The sequence below is a fragment of the Astyanax mexicanus genome, chromosome 23 (genome assembly GCF_023375975.1).
Source record: "Astyanax mexicanus isolate ESR-SI-001 chromosome 23, AstMex3_surface, whole genome shotgun sequence".
NCBI lineage: Eukaryota > Metazoa > Chordata > Actinopteri > Characiformes > Acestrorhamphidae > Astyanax > Astyanax mexicanus.
Window position 1 is genome coordinate 16,578,712 of NC_064430.1, and position 24,305 is coordinate 16,603,016.

At 37.7% G+C, this 24,305-nt stretch overlaps 1 protein-coding gene across 1 annotated transcript; it reads right to left on the reverse strand.

The window, feature by feature from the left end:
* Nucleotides 1–24,299, reverse strand: xk (X-linked Kx blood group (McLeod syndrome)). Its single transcript, XM_007259383.4, has 3 exons — nt 23,835–24,299; nt 15,945–16,207; nt 1–4,459 (listed from the first exon to the last, which is right to left on the reverse strand). Exons 1-3 carry the CDS (start codon nt 24,077–24,079, stop codon nt 3,663–3,665), a joined length of 1,305 nt encoding a protein of 434 aa, XP_007259445.3. The 5' UTR covers nt 24,080–24,299; the 3' UTR covers nt 1–3,662.
* Nucleotides 24,300–24,305: the final 6 nt, after the last annotated feature.

A 24,305-nucleotide genomic window follows, 5' to 3' on the forward strand; every position in this document is an offset into this window, starting at 1 on the left:
TAATGGAACATTTTGTCTTTATTTTTCTTATTTTCTTGAGCTTTGTTTACAGAAAACAAAAAGTCTTTCGCAGGTGCCACTGGTACTTGAATAAGATGAAGTTGCCCTGCTTGGATCATTCTGCTATATAAATACAGTCTGTTCATGCATTCAGCCAACAGAGGGAGCCAGAGGCTTAAGTACAATCATCGACCATAAACATGCTGCTTTCAACTTCACATCGTTTGTCCTCTATTATCAAAATATTTCCGTATCATAATGTGCAAAAGTGGTCCCTTTCCATTTGCAAACCTGTACAAATGCAAGTGAGGAGAAGTGCAAAATAGGAATGTGAATACATTCAGTTTAAAAAAAAGTAAGAAATAAATAGACACAAAAAGTCAAAACTAAACAAAATCTGTCATAAACTGTCATGTCTCCTCATAGTTTAACTTATATTGTTTTATATACTGACATGCCAAAAGTCAAGGGATAGCAGTGTGTAAATATATCGTTTTTGAAATGGGACAGCTTGGGAATGTACACACCTTTATAAATTGTGGTGTTACCTTGTTAAGTGAGGCTGAAAACTGGCCAGTGTACACACAGCAAGGCAACATGAATTATCAGAATTTAGCCCTATCCGGACCGGATTAGTTTCTCAGGAGGTATTACTTATACTCAGCTGTAAAACTCTTGCATCCGGACTGCAACTGAAAAAACAGGAGGACCAGTGAGTTTTTTTGGCGTTCTCTGTCACATGGCATCGCGTTCAGTAGCTCCTCCATTTCCATGTGCTGTTGTGTTTACGTGAATCTCAGTGGAAACGCGCACACAAAGTGTAATAGTGGACAAATCGCTATTTTATTAAACACGAGGAGACAAAACAGACTTTTGCATCACATCTGAAATCAAATTCACATTTAATGCACATTTAAGGCTCAGTGCAGTGTTCTTTAGCTTCCATGGCACATGGCAAAAGTCATGGGACACAATGCTAGTTCCTGTCCCATGACGTGGCATGTCAGTATACTTCACATGTCAAAAAGTCGTGAGCTACCTTCTTTGCCGTCTGTCATTCAGTGCCCTCTCCTGTGTACTGGGTTAATGTAAGAAAGTCTCTATATTTGAGTAGATACAGTTCTTTATCAATAAACTTGCTTGAAGCAGTAAGACGACACGCGTAAGCAAGGAATAAACCTGAGAAGCTGGCGAGTGAAACAGAATTCTATTAGGCAGTCGTGAACTGCACACCTTTACAACGCACAACAAGGGGAGAGATGAAATATCAGAAACACCACATGATGATTTACCCTATAGTTCATAATAAAGAGATAAAAAACGAAGGAAACAAGATGAGTTTTAAAGAAGCAACTTCAAGTTTTATAAGCAGACAGTATCAAAATGAATCAGTTTTAAGTCAAGTGGCTGCAGGTGAAAAGCTCACTGCTTAGCAACCGACAGAACAGAATAAGAAAAGAAGTGTTATACAATGTAGATATACAAAATATATAAATAAATAAAAGCCTGGCTCAACCTGTGGACCTTTCCCAAGGAAAGTAGTTTCATGAGTCATCTTATGCTCATTTCTCTTCTTTTTTTTTAGCATAAAAAATAATATTCCAACAATACTCACCTACTTGATGTAATGATAAATATATAGAAGTTGCAGTATGCACAATATGCATCATGGTCATGGGATAGCAGCATGTAAACTGATCATGAAGTGTATATAAGAGATATATATATATATATATATATATATATATATATATATATATATATATATATATATATATATATATATATATATATCTTGTGAGTGAAGCAAGGCTACATGAATTTTAATCAGAGTTTCAGTGAATGATGCCTGATACAGTGGGTGTCAATGGGTGGGACATTCTATTTCCGGGGCCTATGGGACATTCCTTGATACACAGTGTCACAGGTATCCCGAGAAAACATCATATAAAGCTAACATTGCCACCCACAGTGGACATCTCAGCACAGAGGGTGGTAATTATCGTCACGGAACATGATGCTAATTCCCAAATCCCATGACTTTTGGCATGTTAGCGTGTATATAACACATTGTTTATGTTATAATAATAAGTGCATGTCCTGCAGCAAAAGTCATGGGACATGATGATAGTTCCTGTCCCATGACTTTTGTCATTCCATTGTGAATACTGTTATATGTTCATGTTATACAGCTCTGGAAACATTAAGAGATCACTTCAGTTTCTGAATCAGTTTCTCTGATTTTGCTATTTATAGGTATTTGTTAGTACAGTAAAATGAACATTGTTTTATTCTATAAACTACGGACAACGTTTCTCCTAAATTCCAAATAAATATATTGTCATTTAGAGTATTTATTTGCAGAAAATGAGAAATGGCTGAAATAATGTTCTCCTCCACCAGTCTTACACACTGCTTTTGGATAATTTTATGCCACTCCTGGTGCAAACATTGAAGCAGTTCAGCTTGGTTTGATGGCTTGTGATCATCCATCTTCCTCTTGATTATATTCCAGAGGTTTTAAATTTAGCAAAATTATCCTTATCATCAGTTTTCTCAAACCGATTGTTTGTACACCCACACCTGTATATGGTGTGAGGTGTTATCTGGTGAGTAAGGCTTAACACTTACCACGTAACATGATCATGTGAGGCCAAATAGTGGGTGCCAAATGGATTAGACATTTCCGATGTTAACATAACTTTTAAAATTGTGTGGGCATTTAAAATTCCTTAATCTAGAGTGTCACATGTGTACTGGGAATACCTCATAGAAGGCATTACCATATATGGTGGACATTATGGGCATGATGGCATGGGAAGTTCCTGCAGCTCAGTACAGCATTTCTTAGCATGTATGGGGCATGGCAAAAGTCATGGGACATGATGCTAGTTCCTTGGTCCCTTGACATGTGAGTTTAAGTGTGAAATATAGCCTGAAAACCTCATTCAATAAGGGAAATCAGTGGCAGCTATTAAAAAAACGCGGCAAAACATTCACTGTTGTTTTTGAGTAAGCTTAAACTGCTACCTGTCAGAGGTGCAGTAATAAAATATCTTGAGTCTTGACAACAAAGTAAGAACAATAGACTGGTGTAATGAATTGCCACATTATTTTAAGCTGATGTTACAACATTTTTTTATGCATTCCTCTTCAAATAATGTTTTCTTATTTGCCTACAAACTATTCAGAAGCTTGTCAAAGGGCTTTAAAATTAGAAAAAAAGATTGGTGTTTCCATTATTTTTGTCTAACCCCTTTAAGATAATGTTCCAAACAAATATTTATGTTTGAATATAAAAGAGATGGAGATTGCGAGAGAGAGAGAGAGAGACAGAGAAAGACAACTAACAGAGAGAAGGATAGACAGACAGTTACACAAGAGAGCTCCCACATAATATGTCGACAGAAGCAGCATTTTCATATGTTGTATTAAGGTTAAAATTAAGCACATGCATCAACAACCCCATGCCACGATTACGGCGACCGCTTTCGCCTTGTAAACAAACGAACGAAGAATCAAAACCAGGAAATCTGGCCTTCTCTGAGTCTGAGTAATGTTCCCTCATACATTCCTTAAGACGGTCAAGGCAATAACAACAATATTTGAGCTTCTTTCTTGAGTAGTCAAGCTTCTGGTCCATAAGGGGCACTTTTTACTACTCAGCACAGACTCTGATTGACCTCTCCATTGGTGACCGAATCTTTGGCTGTTTCGGGTTGCTCCAGCCCAGGCTTGTCCAGTGGCAGACAGGGCTGGGAGTAGGTCCCAACGGGCAGCTTCAGAGACCCGCAGCACTCCCACAGGCCCTGGGCCGGGCTGGACGAGAAGAGTCGCCTGCAGGGATGGCAGCACTGGTAGAAGAGCAGCATGAAGAAGACGGCCAGTGCGTAGCCAAGCAAGAGCATCAGTTCTAACACGGGCGCGTCCACCTGCCGGTAGAAGTCGGTGCGGTGGACGTACCAGAGTGAAGAGAGCGCCGCATTCTCAACAAACCGCAGCGAGTAGTAGGCGGCAGCGCGGCGCCAGCCGTGGCTCTTGTCGATAAGATCCGGGTCGTCCAGCTTCAGCTGCACGGCTGACCAGCAGAAGACGTTAATGCCAGCGTAGAGGAATGTCAGCATGCAAAGCACAATGGTGGTGCCCACCCTCGTCAGTGTCTTCTCAATGTTCTCAGGGAAGGGCGAGTGACTGCTCCAGAAGCGCACCCACGGCAGCAGAAAGAAAAGCAAAAAGCCAACCAAGACCACAGGCAGCACCCACACCTTCAACACGGAGCTGAAGAGCACCAGCACCGCAACCCGCGTGGCGATCTCGAACCCACGCCACATGAACACACACAGGTATGCTGCCGGATGCACTGAAACCTCGTAGTCATCGTAGCGGATCTTGATGGCCAGGATGTTGCAGCGCAGGGCTCCATAGACAATGGAGAGCAGAGAGATGACCATCAGTGTGCCTGAGAGGAGGAAAAAGAAATATGGTGTCACTTATTTCATATGGAAACACTTGAAGCGCAATCAGAACAGTGGGATCTGAAGAACTTTAACACTGATACAGTGTTTATGAGAACAGATACAGTGTTGCATTTCACATCGTGGCCCTACAACTTAGCCCTACCCCTCTCTTTTGCGTGCGCATGTCTAAGGGAAGGGGTGTCCCCATTCTTGTTAAGCTTGAGGGGTAGGGGAAGTGTTAGGGGTATATGACTTTTCAAACTAAGATTTTTTCAGCACAAGTGACCAAAGAAATCCACAAGTTTGAGTATTTTCCTTGTTAAAAATGATAACCATAACTAGACTACCATAATTTAATGCATTGTTTCAATGGTGCAACAGATGGCAGAGGTTGCAACATTTATTGTGGAACTGAAAAATAAAATAAAATAGATTTCAGCTTCCCATCACAGAGAAAAAGACAGAAGAAACACAATGCCCTACATTTAACTAGTTAACCAGCAGCTAGGTTGCTGAACTTTAGCAATCCACAGCTAAATTAAATATCTGTATTGGGTTCTTAAATGGTTGTTTCAATTCTTAGGGTAGGGAATTTCAACCCTTTCACTTTTAACTCTGTTCCAAGAGTAAGGGTTACACTCAAAAACAAGTGGTAGGGGTACAAAAGAGAAATGGGATTGGGCTTTTGACACCCATCAAGGGGTCCGATTAAGATTTTTAAACCAATGGCAATCCAACAACAGTTAAGCCATTCAACACAGCCATTCTTATCATGAATCTAAGTTTTCTAAAAGAAAAATATGAATAATATTTTAAATATTTAAAAACTGCATGGCTTATAAGTTATTTTGCACAAATCGGTGTTAATGCTTTGTATGTCTTCTTAGCTTAGAGCAATTTGAACTCTGTCTCTGTGTGAAAGAAATACAGAGAAAATAAAGACAGAGAAAGAGAGAGAGAGATGCAGAGCAGAGGAGTGGAGTAGTGATTGTTAGTTATAAGATTTAATCCATATTTCATCACAAATTAAAAGTTTCCTTTCTCAACTCAACAGTAGTGATGCTTAACAACTACATTGATAAATAAAACTGATAGTATGTCACGTCACGTCTGTAAAAGAGTATTAATGTGAGGAACTTTTGGGCCAAATAAAGAAAAATAATACATTTGATATGCTAAAAAAAAAAAAGATCGCATGAATTTTTCTAGATTAATCACATGAGTTACTGCATTAACTTGGACAGCACTAGTGAATATACAAGACGATTACATTGTTTACCCTAAATTGAGTGAGACAAAAAGATTAGATATAGAGGAAGAGGGTAAGACAAATATACAAAGTGTACAGACATAAACAGACACAGAATAGAGAAACAGATGAGAGGGTGTGGAGCAAAGAGAAAGAAAGAAATAAAAACAGCCTCTGCTGAATATGATGTAAACAGCCTTCCACCATCGATCTGTGGTGACAGTTTCCCACAGTAATGTGGGTAATGCAATAACAGCTCTGAACAAAACGGGGGTCCCAAGAGTCATATGAGCATCACCCTATATGAAATCCCATAAATCAGCTCAGCCCATCCTGTTTCAGTGAATCTGACCCCAGCTGACACTGCATACTCTAAACTTCATTGTGTTCCATTTCCCTTCCGGTTGTGTCAGGAAAACACAGCAGAGGTCTCTCTCTCTTTCCTCACGGTGTGGAAGGAGACACCAGACCTAAATAAATCCTCCACTCTGCTGTAAACATGCAGCCTTTTCCAGCCTCTGCTCTGCTAATCCTTACCTGCAGCGCTACGAGCCAAGAGTGGCCGACTGATCCGCCGCCCACTGCGATCCTCCATCTGCACCGCCGCTCTTTCGGGGGCACTCAGCGATTTGGTGTACACCCCCGCAAGCCCAGAGGATGGCTGCTAAGCCTGTTACCCTGCACTGGGTGTGCAAATCACTGCCAGGCAAACAGCACAGCAGTAGGCCTTGTGCTGAAATGGAGGGGAGTCTGAGGTAGCAGATGCCTCCCGACAGGTTGTGAACAAGCGCTCCATGTCACTGAACTGATATTAAGTCATGTTTGTTTCTATAGTACATTTAAAAGATGACAACAAGTGTTGGCTAAAGCCCTCATTTAGTACACTCAAGTCGCACTGTAGTGAATTTCTCCAGTACCAAAGCTGGAGCATTGTTAGCATTAGCTGCTAACTGCAGCACTAGCTCTTTTACTGTTCATAGGTAGGTATATTGGACTGTAGTCTGCGTGTTTACCATGTTAAAACAAGCTACGTGGAAGGAACCGCCAGCCCTGGCCAATCAGAACACTCAGGGTTCCTCAGTGCTGCGCTGTCGAACAGCGCTAATCGCTGCTAACTGTGGCTAGCATTGCTGATAACCCTGCTGTTACAAATATTGGAAATCAAAGCTTACTGTAAATAAATGGAAGCGAATTTACTCAACAAATGAACATTTTTCAGGAGAGAAATCTGTGTAGATAAACATCCATTGCTCGTTTTTGTTTTGAATTTGATTTTTTAGGAATTACAATTTGTTTATTTCGGTGCCTCCCCATTAGAAGGCAAACATGGCGACACCCTTGTTCCTTACTAGAGTCATATAAAATGCGCCTTATAATCCAGGAAGTGTTCAGTATGGAGGGATGATCATTTAAATGGCCTGGGGTAAATATGTAACAGCCAGTATTCAGTAATGTGTACACTGTCCCTTTAAAAGCCCTTTAATAAAAATAGCGGATACTATAAATTTCAGTTACTTAACTTAACGTAATTTTTATTTGCTGCTGCGGCGGTACTGATTCCAAATTAATTGCGCATGTGACTCTTTATGTGTCATATCTGATACAGAACAGTTATTTTTTTCACAGCAGTAAGCAAGCCATATAGATGTACCGTATTTTTCGGACTATAAGGCGCACCGTATTATAAGGCGCACGATGAGTGAACGGTCTATTTTTAGTGTTAGTCCATACACAAGGCGCACTGGATTATAAGGCGCACTAAATGAAACTTTATTTATATCAGTAACAATAACTCTGAGCAATAAATCCTTCACAATATCTGTGAAAAATAACAACATCTCTGAGCAATAAATCAACAAGCACAGCAAGTACGTATTACTCCGCGACGCTCCTGACAACGGTAGCCAACGCTCCGACAGACCATAATATTATGTTGAAGCACAGCAAGTACGTATTACTCCGCGACGCTCCTGACAACGGTAGCCGCAACGCTCCGACAGACCATAATATTATGTTGAAGCACAGCAAGTACGTATTACTCCGCGAGGCTCCTGACAACGGTAGCCGCAACGCTCCGACAGACCATAATATTATGTTGAAGCACAGCAAGTACGTATTACTCCGCGAGGCTCCTGACAACGGTAGCCGCAACGCTCCGACAGACCATAATATTATGTTGAAGCACAGCAAGTACCGTATTACTCCGCGAGGCTCCTGACAACTGTAGCCGCAACGCTCCGACAGACCATAATATTATGTTGAAGCACAGCAAGTACGTATTACTCCGCGAGGCTCCTGACAACGGTAGCCGCAACGCTCCGACAGACCATAATATTATGTTGAAGCACAGCAAGTACGTATTACTCCGCGAGGCTCCTGACAACGGTAGCCGCAACGCTCCGACAGACCATAATATTATGTTGAAGCACAGCAAGTACCGCATTACTCCGCGAGGCTTCTGACTATAATAGCGTGTTGTGCCGAATTCGGTGAATAAAACGGTTTTAAAACAGAGATAAAGATTGGATAAGTTTCATTTCTGGATGAAGTGATTTCCAGCGCTGTTTGGATATAACTGTGGATTACAGGAGACTGGATTGATGGATTCTCTTTAGTCTGGACGCGTTTTGAAGGTAGGACCTGTGGCTGAGCGCGGGTGTGTGTTCGGGGGGTGGCGGCAGTGACCGGAGGTTACCCCAGGACAAAAGGGGAGCTACAGTGGAAACTAGCTACCCTGAACCACAGCCGAGAGGCAGTACGGGAGTCAAAGGTAACCGCGCGCTAGCCCTAGAGGGGGATCTTTTTCTGGCGTGGGTGAGGAATTCTGCACAACAGAGCGCCGTGTACCACATAAAAATCGAGGTCAGTAAACACAAGCAAAATCCATACACAAGGCGCACTGCATTATAAGGCGCAATGACGATTTTTGGGAAAAAATAAGTATTTTAAGTGCGCCTTATAGCCCGAAAAATACGGTATTTATTATCATTTTTAATATATTTTTTAAATAAACCATTTAGAACTTCTGGCTCCCGAAGGTAAGAAGACAGGGAGAGAAAGAGAAAAAGGCTTAAATTATATTTGCATATGTTAGATAGGCCAAAGGCTTCTCTCTGAAATAAACTAATCTGACATAAGTATAAGTAACCACTTCCTGTACCAAGTTTAAACTCAGAAGGCAGTGGGAGGTTTTGCTGGCAATTTTGGAGTGTTATAAAAATAGCTATTATTGTGTTGAGTACTGTCTGATTCCTTCGCATGTTTCACTGCATTAATTTGAATTTAATTGAAATGATGTATTATATTATATTATTATATATATTAAAAAACAATACCAAGACAAGCCACTATTAACACTGACAGCACTGGCTTCTCTGTTTATACCAGCCCTTATCTATTTGCTGATATCCTTTAAAAGCAAGCGTGTGTCCTTGAGATAGCACACAAGGAAGCACGCAGTCTTAAAGTGGTGTGAAGTGAGACAGGGGTGCAGAATGTAGCGGAGAGGAGGCTTTAAATTTAGAGAGCTGATGCTACATGACTGCGTTACGATGAAATCAGAACAGCTGAACTTTAGTTATTAAATACAGCAGACTGTGGCAAAGAATTACAATAAGAGAAATATCTTTTTGTCAAAAAAGATATTAATAAAACTACTAATGTATAAAATAATGTATACCATAGTTAGAAATTCATAAAGCATACTGCACGTTTTTTTTTAGATTCTATTAAATAATAACATTTATTTATTTGTCTACAGTTTTCTACACATTTTATCCCCATTAACTTAGCATGTTATTCTTTCCCCAAAGACACTTTATCTGAATTCAGATAAATGTAAAGTATTTTAAATAGATTAGTCCTGTCACAACATTTACGTTATTGACTAATCACCTATATACAGAAAAGACCCTTAGCATTTTTTTGTTGATCTTAATATTGCCCATTGTGTTTCCTTGTGTGTCTGGGTTCTCACATATTACTAAACTTTATCTATATTTTAACCTGTCTCACAGTAACTGATTCAGTAATGGCATCTCTATACACACAGATTGGTCTGCGGTAAATGAAGAAAAAATTAGACATCTAATTATTATTTATTAAAAATTCAATATCATTTTAATGGGTGTATTTTGTCGCTCTCCCATGAAAAACAAGTATCTAAAATGTTGTTGATTTTTACCAAAATTTGCCACAATTTCTTGATGAATAGACCAATAGAAATACTTGAAAATAACCTGAAACAAACTCTTTTTACATTGACTTCCATTAAAGGTTTAGAAGTTTTTTTCTCTCTCCTGTAAAGTTGCTGTTTTGGAGATTTGCATTTTTCTTATATAAATATCATTATATCAGTGGCATATAATGCTCTTAAAATGATGATAATATTTTTATTGCAGTTATAATTTGGAAAATATATGGTCCAGTAAAAAATAGCTATTGTGACAGGCCTAAGCCAGACATGCTTGACAGAAACAAGACATTGCGGCAGTCAAATGCACCAGATGTTCTAATCTTCAGAACATGCAAAGCAGTAGCAGAACTGTTTTCTTAATATAACACTACAGGAAGAACTATTGAACTGAAGCCATGAACAACCTACCATAACCACTGAAATACTGAAACATGTACAGCCCATATAAACATACACAGATAAAGCATAACATTATGTCCTGGTTTCTACTCCTTATATCCAATGTTTCAGCTCACTGAGCATATAGCAGCACTATGTAGTTATACTATAATTACAGACTGTAGTTTCATCCTTTCACTCTGTTCTTCAGTGGTCAGGACCCCACAGGAGAGACCACTACAAAGCAGCTATTATGTGGGCAGACCCGTTGCAACAAGGCAAGCACCAACACCAATCAATTGCAAATTGGGGCCCGCAGAAAACAAATGGTTTTAAATTGAATGCAACGACAAACTGTGTGACGCCCCTTAAAATACTGTGACGGTCAATATAGGAAAGTACAATGACACAGTAATCAGAATCCGCCTCAACTAGGCCCCTCCCACTAGTTGCTGACAGTAGCAAAAGTAGACCATAAAAGACCAAAAGTAGTAAGTCTGTGTACTAAACATACATTAGCTTCATTAGGTTTAAGCATTGGTAATTATTACATTGAATGTAACTAATAGTTACTATGCAGATTTTTTAGAGTATATTGGATGTTTGGATCATTACAAAATATGCAGTTTCTTTATCGGTTGGATTTTATGGAATGGAGGTGGGTCTTTGGCAAATGTTTAAATATAAATATTACTATGTATGAACTATATGCAACAAATCTTAGCAGTTTAAATTAAACAAAACCAGTTTTTTATTGTTGACATACTGGCTCATTAAGTAAAATTATTTAGGTTGAGCAAAAATATTGTATGATGAATATGACAATACTTTTGCAACAAAATTAATGCTGAAGTATAACAGTTTAAAAGTGTAATTTATGAACCAAAAGTTGGATTTTGTATGAAATAATAATAATAATAATAATAATAATAATAATAATAATAATAATAATAATAATGTAACAAAAATAAATCACAATCCTAAAGTGCAGAATGCTTAAAGCATGCATATAAATTGCAAATATAAACAAAACTACTGCTGCTTACAACTGCTATAATCACACTATAGTTTTTTTTATCATCAACAGCACTACATATAAGCAACACCTTACTGCAGCTTTGGACTACAGCAATATATGGCAAAAACTGTATACCCATAATAAACAGGTAAATCTTTACCAAATAAAAATTTAAAAAGTGGAACAGTGGCCTTTGCTCTTTTATTCTTGGACAAGGAGAAAACACCCACAATACAAAAACAGTTCCCTTATTTAGGCTACAATGTTGTGTACATACAATATGCTATTTTTACCTTCAATCATCATGACTATAAACACACTTATGCCTCAGCTCATCTTACCCACACACTGATATCTTACACTCAACATGTGTGCCATAACCCTCCAGAGAGAATTATGCCAGATTAGAATCCTTTTAGCTCAGCTAATCAGTGAGTGCCATACCCCAGCTATGCTGTACAGTAGGCCATTACCCGACAGTAAGCAGTTAGCAGCATATATTATAAACCAGCTCTGCAAAAAGATAAAGAAGCATTACAGAACCATTTTTGTGTCTGATATCGTAAAAAACAGATCCACTTATTGCTCCATATTTCAATCCCAAGCTTGCACTGGGCCATAAACCAACTGTAACATTAACATGAGACATCCATATTGCAGTTCCACATCTTACCATGAACATACTGCAGCTTCAGTATCTAGCTGCTGCTTTGACTAAAATGTTGTTTGTTTGGAGATATTGTAATCTAGAAGCACAGAAGAGAAGCCAGAAGGCAGCAATCAACAGTCCCGCTTAATCTTTCCAGAAACTTGCTTAACTTCCAAATAAAAACCCAAAATTAAAAGGTATTATACAGACCTAGCTCACTCGCATTAGTCCTAAAGACCAGTTACTGTCTTTAGTGAAAAATATTGGATTTAACAGCATGTTGGTGCATCTAAGTCCCATTAACTATCTGTTATAAATAAATTACTTCGCAATGCAATTAATCAATAGTAATATATATATATATATATATATATATATATATATATAGAGAGAGAGAGAGAGAGAGAACCAGGATAGATGCAAAATTTACAAATATCAGAGTGACTAAAATCTGCAAATAAACTAAATACTTCTCTAGAAAAAATTAAGAGACCACTTAAGTTTCTGAATCAGTTTCTTTGATTTTACTTTTCATATGTATATGTTTGAGAAAAGTGAACATTGTTGTTTTTTCTATAAACTATGGACAACATTTCTCCCAAATTCCAAATAAAAATATTGATATTTAGAGCATTTATTTGCAGAAAATGCAGTTAAAACTGTCCTAAAACTGTATATTTGTACCACCATCGTCTGCTCAAAATGTTAATGTGTATCCCAATTAATATTCTATGAGATTACACTTTTGCACTTTTTATATGCCTACTATTGGTTTAGTTTTATTACCCCCAAGTCTGATAGTAATCTAGATAATCTAGAATGTTCTGATCTGAAATCTACACTGGTCTCTTCTCTTTTTCTCTAGCTGTCAAAAGCAAGGGTTAAAATTAAGTGTGTGTATCTGGGGCTTAGAGAAAGTAGATATTCTTGAAGTGGCTTGAGCTGTGTAAAGGGGAACTTCCTCCTTCCAGGAACATCTTGCACACATACAGTCACAGACTCATGCACAGACATACTTTTTTTATTCATACATTTTTATTCAAACCAATCGTCTTTTAAATGTTCATGCATCTTGGCATGTTCTCCTCCACCAGTCTTACACACTGCTTTTGGATAAGTTTATGCCACTCCTGGTGCAAAAAAATTCAAGCAGTTCAGCTTGGTTTGATGGCTTGTAATCATCCATCTTCCTCTTGATTATATTTCAGAGGTTTTCAATTTGGTAAAATCAAAGAAACTCATCATTTTTAAGTGGTCTCTTATTTTCTTCCAGAGCTGTATCTAAATGAATATCAAATATATATAAAAATGAAATCATTATTGATTTAAACTCAATCAAATGGGAAACCAAACTGAATTCGTACCTTGTGAATCAGAATCAAATTGATTCTGTTAATCAGTACTAATACCCAGTCCTATATTGAAGAGGGTCTTAACGAAACATAAGATCATAACCAGCAAGGAGAATGATATCCTTGCTTAAGTTTGAACAATGATTTAATTCATTGATCATAGCAACATAATTAAGTGGATACTTTGTGGAAATAAATAGGATATTCTATCACAGAAACCTTGTGGCTGTGTGATTGATTTTTCAGGGCTCTCTTATGTTCTCAAATGATCTAAGTGGTTTCACTAGACAGATTTATTGGATTTCAGAGAAATTTAATTCTTAGATTCCCACTACACTCAGTAATAATGTATAAATAATGCTGTAAAATATTTTGTGCAAAAAAACTACTAGCCTAGCCTTGCTTAGACCAGCAACAGAGTGTTTTATACAAAGATGTTTGAATGTGTTCCCAGACATTTATATTATCCACTACATCAAAATCAATTAGAAATGTAATTCTTTAAAAAGTAAAAAAGAGTAGTAGCAAGAGTGTAATGATTTATCAATGCAGTTTGCAATGTGCTAACTTGCTCAAATCTTAAATTACTTAATGACTTGTCCATGCATTCAAGTCAATTTTTATGACCAAAAGATTTTTAATGAACAAAACATCAGTGCAGACATGGACAATAAAACAAAAAAACAACTAAAACTATAATCAATTTTGATTATAGTTGGCCTAAAATGAATCATATAAAAATGCAATCTTTAATAATAAAATGTATCAAATCCTGAGAGCTTAATTGTGTAGGGCTAACTCTGAGCTGATGTATTTGATAGCTCAAAATAGATTTTCTCCATCAATACCTAAATTAAACAAAATAAAGTTTCTTGACATTTTTATTTTTTCAAAACTTATAGTAGTAGTAGTTTTTTTATTGTCAATGCTGCATATGTACAGGACATACATAGAATTGAAATTACGTTACTCTCCTTCCCAATTTTACAGCAAGTACAGATAATGGATAATAAAGAAAAAGGGGAGACACTATGTGTACAATACAGCAGCAGGGACACAGACATACATGAGACAGAACAAGGTGCAGTAGTGGTGGGGGTGAAAGATATATAAATAGAAATAAAAAGAGATAAATATATAATCTAAATCTAAATGAGTGGGAGACACTATATGTACAATACAACAAAAACACAATAGACATTTGTGAGACAGAAGATAATAGTGCAATATTAATGGTGATTAAGATCAAGTGACAATATAAATAGAACCCGTATAACAGTAGTGCAATGTTGTATCTAGCTTAAGGCTGGTAAAGTTCTTATCCAGGCCTATTTTCAAATTTCATGACTTTTCCAGGGTTTTTCATGACTGTACGAACCCTGAAATGTGCAAACCTAAAAGAACCACTTTTGAACACTAAACATGTATAAAACATGTATTGACTATTGAACTACATTTAGAATAAGGGTGAAACTGACTGAATATGCTGTAATTAGAGCTTAAATCAGGCCCAACAAATCCGAACAGATCCTGCCTGATTCCGTGCACATTCTGCCTGAGCCCAACCCTACCCGCTCCGTCTGTTTTTGGACTGTTTAAATAAGCGAAATCTGTTCAAAACTATGTTAATTAACACTGAAACACTGAAGAAGCATAGACCAATTATGCACACAGCGCTGTGGAGGAGCTCACGTGCGGCCAGAGCTGCGTGATTATAACATTCTAACTGGTGCAACTTTTTTTAAACAGTTTGATTTGTTACTTGCAAATGTAAAATTTTCATTATAGTTTAATTTTATTTTGTTTTCACTTTTTCTCCTCCAATTCAGTTAGTTAGTTTTAATTCGTTTTTAGAGTGAGGTTGCTAGTTTTTATTCGTTTTTATCAGATAGCTCAATCTGAGAAACACATAAACTCAGAAATTCAATAAACTCTACAGGTTTCACTAATTTTCACTAAAATGATCAACTGTGAGTGAGAGAGAGAGAGAGAGAGAGATTTATCAGTTCATCCGAAATCTGACTCTCTGCAGAATCCAGCTCCCCTTCGCGAGCAGAATTGGCACAACACCGCCCGCCGTAAAACTGCTGGAGTGGAAACAGCGCTTATAGATTAATTAACAATCACGAAAACGAAGGGTATTCTACCAGTAATTTTAGTTAATTCTAGTTAGTTTTATAAACACACAGTACAGTTCCAGTTTTTCTCTTAATTATCGTTTTATTAGGTTTTTTTTCACTGTCAGTTTTCATTATTACGTTCGTTTTCATTAACGATAATTCTTGGTTACTTTGCTATGTTGTGATTATCAGGCCATAGCTTTATATAAAATAAACATAGCATTAAGAAACAGATGCATATGTTTCAGATTATTTTCTGGACCCGACCCAGCCCGAGGAAAGTGGAGCGAAATCTCGAAACGACCTGACCCAACCTGGCCCAAGTTCGAATTGGGCCTCGGATCGGGTCAGGTCTGGTTAGGGCAGAAAATCTAAGCCCTAGCTGTAATAGCTCTAGCGCAAATACTTACAGACATCCTGCATATATAGCATCAACAGGACATTAATATTGTACAAAGGGAAGGAAATCTATTTTATCTGTGCCATGCAGTTGTGTGCATATGTGTGTGTGCTCTCTTTCTCCCACCTCTCCCAATGGAAACACTCCTCTGCAGAATGCAGATGTAGAGCTGCAGTGTGAGCTGAGGAGCTGAGCCCAGGAAGGCCTGGATGACGGAGGTCCTGGCGAAAGCAGCCCGGTGGGTGACCAGCTTGCCCTCCGCCTGTCCCACCTCCTGCTCCACCTCCTCTGTCTGACCACTGCGGGGCATTTGCTTCTTGCGTGTGATGGTGACATAGGGCTCCTCCACCTTCCCTGAACTTCCATAGATACAGAATGCATCCAGGCACCTGAGGGAACAGCAGATGACTGGGGTTAAAGCTAAATATAACACCATCACTGCACTGCATGGAAACAATGGCTGCTTTTTCATCGCAGAACCAAATGGTTACTAAGGCTGTGCTGTGCTGTGCTGTGCCATTCCAAGCTAGTGCAAACCTGTTAGCATGGTTACGGTTACTGTTTCTAATTGATGTGTTGCTTAGAGTAGAACCCCGGTGTGAAATGGATTCGGATGTATGAAAACATGATGAAAAGTACTTACCTTTGTTGAATAGCCCACCTCCGCTCTCCCTCAGCTTTCTGAGATCCAGTATTTTGTGCACTTTGCCCAAACATGCTTTTAGAATGAGTGAGACAGGGCATGTCTTGTACCTGCAGATAAATCGCTTTTTATATCGTTATTCAGGCTCAAAGTAGCTCCACATTTCATTGGTACAATCCAAAGAGCCCTGATATTTAAAACGAGGCATTTAGAACTTTTTATCACATTTAACACACCCCAAGTCCATTTCACACCGGAGTTCTCCTTTAATTAACACCAGAAAGTGCACAGCTGGCTGTTGTCAGATGCGATCTCAGCGGCAGCACAGCAGTGCCAATATTACACTTTATAGCACACCCTCTTATGTATTACTGCTTAATTATAACCATCATAATAATATCTACATCAAAACAATACCTCCACCTTAATGTGATAGTAGCAATGTTCTCAAAAGCAGTTGGTTTGTATTTGTTCTGCTATTTACTGTGAAGATTTAAATGTATTTTTTGTAGATAAGTTTTTAATATATTATTAGTCTTGGTGTAAAATGGGAATTCTAATAGGGGTAAGACGCAAAAGGGATTTGTGTCCAACAGATTATAGTGAAAAAAATATAAACAAAAATTAGTTACCAATTTTTCACTAGCAAAAATGTTTATACACAAGCATATACACAACTAGTAAGTTAATTAATCATTTTCTTAGGGCTTAAACAGCTTTCAAACACAGTCTAGCTGTACTTCACACACACAAACACAAAAAAAATTAAGGTAAAATAATAAGTAAATAAATAAATAGCACCAATCAGGAAGTGCAGTAATGTCACTTTTAAGCTATTTTGAAGGAAAAACCTATCCATAAAAGTCCCCCCAAACTACCACAAGTTTCCCCACTGAATGAAGACGTGGATGGCTCTTGTCGCAGTAAACAACTACAGATAAGTGCATTTTCCCCCATGCTTAGATTAGTAAGTTAAAAGTGTTGTTAAAGCACCTTTGTTAAATAACATATATTTAGCCTAAAATAAAATACCCAAAATTTTACTTTTTAATTTTTCTGCACTGTTTACTCTCCTCCTGACAGTTAAACTTTAAAACTGCAAACAATGCTTATCAATGAACAAAGGTTTTTTTAATAAAAAAGTTTGTCCATGTGCTTTTAAAATGTCGTCTATAAATAACAATGTTTACATTTAGATACTGTAGAGATTAATTTTGCACTTGGTAAGTTACTGTTGTTTACAAAACAGACAAACAGAATTCTATTTTTTTTATAATTATTGCAAAAATAACTTACGATATTATTATTATTATTATTATTATTATTATTATTATTTTATGAGCCATGTTTTTCACATATAATTTCACTATCACTTTATTCCTAGCAGCTATATTGAGAAATGGGCTGTAAATAACACACTAAACTGTTTACGAAGGAGTGATGCTTGAACTGATGTACCTTTTCCTTGAATCTAAAGTAGGGGTGTAATGGAACGTTCTCTTTCTTGCATAGAGAATATGTGATATTAGATTGGTAAATGCACATTTAATGTAAGTGCTTGTCATTGGAAACCCTGTATCTGTAAGCTACTGTATTTACAATGTTTTTTTGTAATTTAAATCATTAAATCATTGTGGACTGGGCAAGGACATGGTCTCAGTTTTTTTGTGTGTGCGCCAAAGTAAATGCAGCCAGTCTAAGTGCCCAAAAACCTTTTGAGGAACTTAAACTAATTAAAGGTCAGATTCCTTTGTTTTTTCATTCATTGTAAAATGTCAAGTTGTGGTCTCTAGTATAAATGAATGCATTGTGAGCTGGTGTTTGTGAAAGAAATTGTGCCAGTGATCCGATATAACGCTGCTTTAATCTGGTGGAGGAGTAACTTTTAACTGTTAGAAATGTTAAATTAAAATAGACATTTTTAGATGAATAACAGTCTTTGCAATGTCGTGTGCTTCTTTGCAATGTAAAAAACACAAAATCCACTGGAAATCCTATGTAAACTTATGTAAGTCCAGGTCCAGAGAGTAAAAATGGATGGATTTCTTTTACTTTTAACTAGTGTAAACATAACTGTTTTAAAAACAAACTTATCTTAATTGTACTTCGCTGGTGGTGTTCCATAGACACATTTTAGCCATTTGTTCCTTATTTCTAAATTACTGAGCAAACCATATAATGTGACATTTGAACAAATAACACAGGAACAAACTGCTATTCTGTTTCTAGTGCTATTAGCTCTTACCTGCCCTCAGTGCTGTCTGTGAGCAGTTGGACCAAATGGAAGAAACTGTACCTTGTAAACTGTAACAAATGGAACAGACTGTAACTTGCACAACTGTCTGTTTAAATTAAAGGATGTTGTTTTTGACAAAAGCTTGTCAAAATGAAAGACATCACAATACAAGGCTTAATAGGGGTGTAAGAAAATATGGATATTGTCTTGTTATTGATATTTTGTTCTTATTCTGTATTAATTCTCAAACATTTTTGATTTTTAAAGATTTTAGTTTACATGTAATGATTGGTGTCAGAAGTGGTTCATTTATTATTGATTAAACCCGACCACTAGATAGCAGTGTTGTACTGTTGTGTGATCCCGCTGTTCTGATTGGATGAAAGTAAACTTTTCTTTTAAGATTTTAAGAATATGTGAGAGTTTTTTTCCCCTAAAATTTAAGTTAAACAATTACAATATTGCGTTGCTTACAAAAAGCAAACGTATGGATTTTTACAATTTAGCTCCTTCAACCACAGACACAGCTCCTTTTTTTCCGCTGTTTTTGTAAGTTAAATGGAGCTCCTTAATTATTTTTTGTGTTAAACTAAATTCTCATCTTTTTTAAATTACTGTGACTGCACTGGAACACAAAGTAAACAAACAAGGCTACCTCCTTCTTATTGTCATGCAGAATAAAATAGATACACAGTAGACACGTTTTTATTAGAATTGATTTAAAAGCAGCATACTGTCTGACCAGGTAGTTCCACCACAGTGCATCCCATCCGCAGAAGCACCTTTTAAATTACAGCCAGTAATCTTCATCTAGCAGATAATCAGCAGCGGACCCATCAGAGGTCTGTATCACCTGCAGTGACTCACCCTTTTTAATTCCTGATTCAGTACACATGGACCATTCACTCACTTCCACAGTAAATCTGTACTTAATCCAGCAGCGGCTGTAGTAATCACCATCCCTGCACCTAGCTGTAATGTCATTAACTGGGGGGGGCTTGAAGTCAAGGCACAAATAGCAACATAAGCTCCTCGCCTGTTTACTGTCTTAAATTTTGTCTGATTACATGCTGTTACTATCTAACAATATTTTTTTATAAATTAAGTAGAGTTTTATATAAAAAAAGGCCCAAATAAAACAGTCAAATTAAAATCAAACACTAATCAAACACATTTTATAAAATTAATTGAAAAATGTATATAAAACAATAGGTTATGTCATTGTAGAAAATGCATTATCCTCATGCAAAACAGTTGCGCAAACTATTGTACATTTTAGAATATTCTGTTTATTTCTTTTGCATGTTCAAACATCAAAGCAATCCACAAAAACATAGACACAGCTTCTTACTTTCCCGTACCCTCTATTCCAAGGCAAACTATTGTACATTTTAAGAAAATATCTATATTGCAATTTGGCTAAGCTTTCAATACTTTTGATTCTTTACTTAATAATTTCATTATTTTTGTTTTGAAGGATAATGAATTGCACTGCATATTAGGGGTGGGCGATATGGCTCTAAAATAATATCACAATATTTCAGGGTATTTTTGCGATAACGATATACTTGGCGATATAGGAAAACTAAAATCATTCATTAATTTTAGCAATATAGTATCGTAGTATAACAGTATAATCATGGCAAAATAAGTAATATAACATAAAATAATATAATGCAGCAAAAAATATTGCTGAATATTTAGTGCATGCATATAAACTGTAAACTAAAACAATTATACAATAAATACACCTAAAGCTTCACAGTACATAATAGACTACTTTTAAGACAGAACATCTCTATTATCACGGTATGGATTTTTAATATCATGATATTTCTGTGTCACGATATATTGTATACGATATAATATTGCCCACCCCTACTGCATATATTTTCATTTTTTTATATAACTGATGGACATGGGGAATTGAGGTAAACTGGCATGCTGGTGGTTGCACACAATTACTTTTTTAAGTTTGGGGATGTTGCGAGAGGATAGATGCTAGTGTTTCAGGTTGCACTCATGTCTGTGTTACTCTCTGGCTCTCTGTTTTTAGTTAGGAGCACACCTATTTGATAACTTATTATCATTTTCTGTACTCCATAAATCCAAACAGAACTTTTTTTAACGTTTAAAGTTAAAAGCTGCAAATCTGAGACTTGTTTGGTGGTACAGTATTTTTTTATTTTTTATTATTCAATATATTCTATTAATCCTCCAGCTTTGATGTTTTTTTTTTGCCACTTTTTAATTTTAAATTCTGCAGTGTTGCTTTGCTTCATTGCTACATACAGTCAACACTACATAACTTTTATTTTTGATAACTATTTAGTTTTCACAGAATAATGACAGCTTATTTTGTGTAACAACGGTCAGTATCAGATATTTGTGATTCAAAATCACAACTCTGAAGTGTATTTTGTGATGTAATTGTGATGTAAAATTTTACTGTTCATGCATCTTCAAATAACACACACTAGTTTTACTAAGAATGCATTTTACATTTTGTCTATAAATGTCGAGTTCTAAAGGAAACTTCACCAGACAACTAACTACTAACTACTACCTCATAAACACTGCATGCTGTTTTGCATCACTGGTGCGTTTTAAGGTGACTGATGGGAATCTGGGTTAAAGATTTCACCCCTTAAACTGTGAAAGCCTAATCAATGCTGCACAGAGCTCCCGATGAATCAGCATGGGTGCCAGAGCAACCCGGCCTTAGGGGACAGCCCCTGCAAGCCCTGATGGGCCATTTGCCCATCAAACTCATTCAATATGCAGAGGGCAGCCACTGCCACTGCCCTGTACAGACCTACCAGCTTCTGCTATGCAAAGCCTCTAACTCAAACTGCTTTATTCGTATTAGCAGTGCATTCCATCCCTCATACTCATCCATTCAGCCTACATTATCTTCCCAGCTTATCTGTTCTAGATAAAAGCACACTAATGTGCTGTAAGAGACCCGGCAGAGGAAGGTAACACACTTTAACTTGACTCCAGACAACATTGTGAGAAAGGCAATGAAATGGAAGTGTAAATCATTGATGAGGCAAGCAGGGTCCCTGCAACATTGACCAGCACTATCTGATTGGACCTTCAGAGATCACGCTGCTTGAGTCGCACTGGGCCGGAAAGCAACGCCAGATCCATCAAATTAATTATGGATACAGTATGTATAAGGATGATGGAGAGTTGGGGCTGGCCGAGGGGGGTTTAAGAGGTGTCAACAACACAAGCCATTTCTATCACTTTGCACACAATGGAAAGAACTCCTTAACACAGTGAATTAATCTAGACAGCATCAATTTACATAGTGGGTGGCAGTTAAAAATAAGAGCAGTTTGCAGAAATAAAGAAAGATGTGAATCTTCATTTATGAAAATGCATAATTTGGGCCCATGTGGGTTCAATATATGACACTGTAACATATTAAAAATGGCAGCATTTGACATGTACAAAAAATGTTTCCTCACCAAATAATTGACAAAGGAGTTTTTAATAGTTTATTCTAACATGGGTCAGATATCATAAAGGCTACACTGGCCAATTCTGATATAATACAACCATTGAAAAAAAAACAGCCTAGTCAAACACGGTGATTATTTTAGCTCTTGGGTAGATCATAAAGTATGTTTTTTGGCTTGAGTTTGATGGTTTAGCTGGTCAAATCAACAAACGTCAACCTCACCAATCTGACCAAGCTAGACAACCTACATGACCGTACTGGGTGACCAAATTCAAATGCAACATGTTTGTCGAGAGAGCTGGTTGACCAGCTTTTGACCACACTGACCATCAATGAAAAGCTTAGGCCATCTAAAACCAGAAGGAGTTATGACAACAGATGCTTATTTAAAGGAGCTATCATACATTGGATCGATGGATCCAGGAATCATTGAGATATTGATAATAGATGCATTAGTAAAGTGTTACCAATATTACACACACAAACATCTCTTGAATATATATGACTTTTACCTCAGAAAGTGTTATGACAACAGAAGCTTATTGGATTGAGCCTTTATAAGTCATCATACATTTGATGGTTCCATGGAATCGTTTAGTTTTAGATGACTGATTAGTAATGGTAGCATTAGTAAAGTGCTGCCAGTAACTTTGGATATAATTTCCTTTTCTGCTCACCATCTGGAACACCTGCCTCACCTCCCAATCCCCACCAAACCCCACACATCAGGCATGATAAAACCCATTAAGATGTGGTGGTGCATGTTGAACAGGTATTATTTTTCCTTGGGCTATGTTTCACTGTACCTGTCCTGCAACCTACTAATTTTCTGGTGAAACTGCTAGGTTGCCAAATCAAAGGAATATCTACCTGTTCTGAAACCTATGGATTGTCTAGTGCAGTGGTCCTCAAACTGTAGTATGTGAAGCACACCAAGGTGGTACACTGCCAAATAAATGTTTTTAATGTATCAAAAACAAAAGATTATACAAAAAATGCTTGTGGGTACCACAAGATGTCCAAGGCTTTGGGTATTTTGGTCTTTGGGAATTTGCCCGGTTTAATTTGAGACTGACATTTTGTCACTATGAGATAAAAACATCTCTAAAATAATTTTTTGATTAACTAGTAGAAATTGATAAGGATATTCAACAGCAATATTACACATTGCATTATTTGTCCACATCATTTACATGCTTGCACATGTTCCTGTGGATGCGTTTTGGTGGTACTTTGGGTTTTTAGTTTGACTGTGGGTGGTACATGATCTAAAATGTTTGAGAAGCACTGGTCTAGTGCAATTGTTAGGCTACCAAATCAAAGGAACATCCTTCTGTCCTGGAATCTAATGATTGCCTGGTGAAATTGTTAGGCTACCAAGTCAAAGGAACAACTTATCTCATGCTATCGCTGATCCACCATCACTGTCTATTAGCCAGTGGATTTTTAACACACAATGACAACACACAGGATTGATCCAGGGGTTCATCTCTGGCTTTTTTTTCACCATCTATCCTCCATACAGTAGAAGGGCTGGTAGTTAAAATCATTAACCAACATTCCTCCAGCAGCATGTCATGTCATGGCTTGTTCCCTCACTGTACAGTAGGCAGTGACCGTAGCTAATATATAAAATATATAAGGCAGCAGTAAACAGAGGGAACCCACCTGACAATAGGTCCCAGCTGTAAGATGTGGAGCAGCAGCACCAGCGGCCTGTCTCTGCTCAGGTCCCTGTGGATGAAGATGAGCGTGAGCTGCACCAGCACGGAGGGGACCAGTGTGAACAGCAGGGTGAAGCACTGCCAGATTCGGTCTCCGGCCGAGCGGTACGTGGTGCTGAGGTACAGGGCAGCCGTGGTCTCGGCTGTAAACAGAGAGACCGACACTAGGACCGAGCTGGGCAGTCTCATCCTCACGCTGCCATCTTGGGCTCTTCTCCTGCTGATCTCGCCTGCAGACCGCGGGGAGACGGAGGCGCGCGCCGTCGAAGCTCCGCAGCTGATGAGCGCCGTTTTACTCCCCACCCGTATTCAGGAACAAGCCCGCCTCCTGCGCGGCGATTGGCTGCCGCTGTCCCGGCTCCTGCGCGGCGATTGGCTAATGATACATAGCCATTTCATTCACAGGTAAACTCTA

What these genes read in the sequence shown, in the direction of transcription:
- xk (XM_007259383.4), bottom strand. Translation starts at nt 24,079, where the DNA reads ATGAGACTGCCCAGCTCGGTCCTAGTGTCGGTCTCTCTGTTTACAGCC. An exon ending in CAGCTGGGACCTATTGTCAG is followed by an intron (nt 16,208 to 23,834) that starts GTGGGTTCCCTC and finishes CTGTTCCCTCAG; the next exon opens with GTGCCTGGATGCATTCTGTA. An exon ending in GAGTGTTTCCATTGGGAGAG is followed by an intron (nt 4,460 to 15,944) that starts GTGGGAGAAAGA and finishes TCCTCCTCTCAG; the next exon opens with GCACACTGATGGTCATCTCT.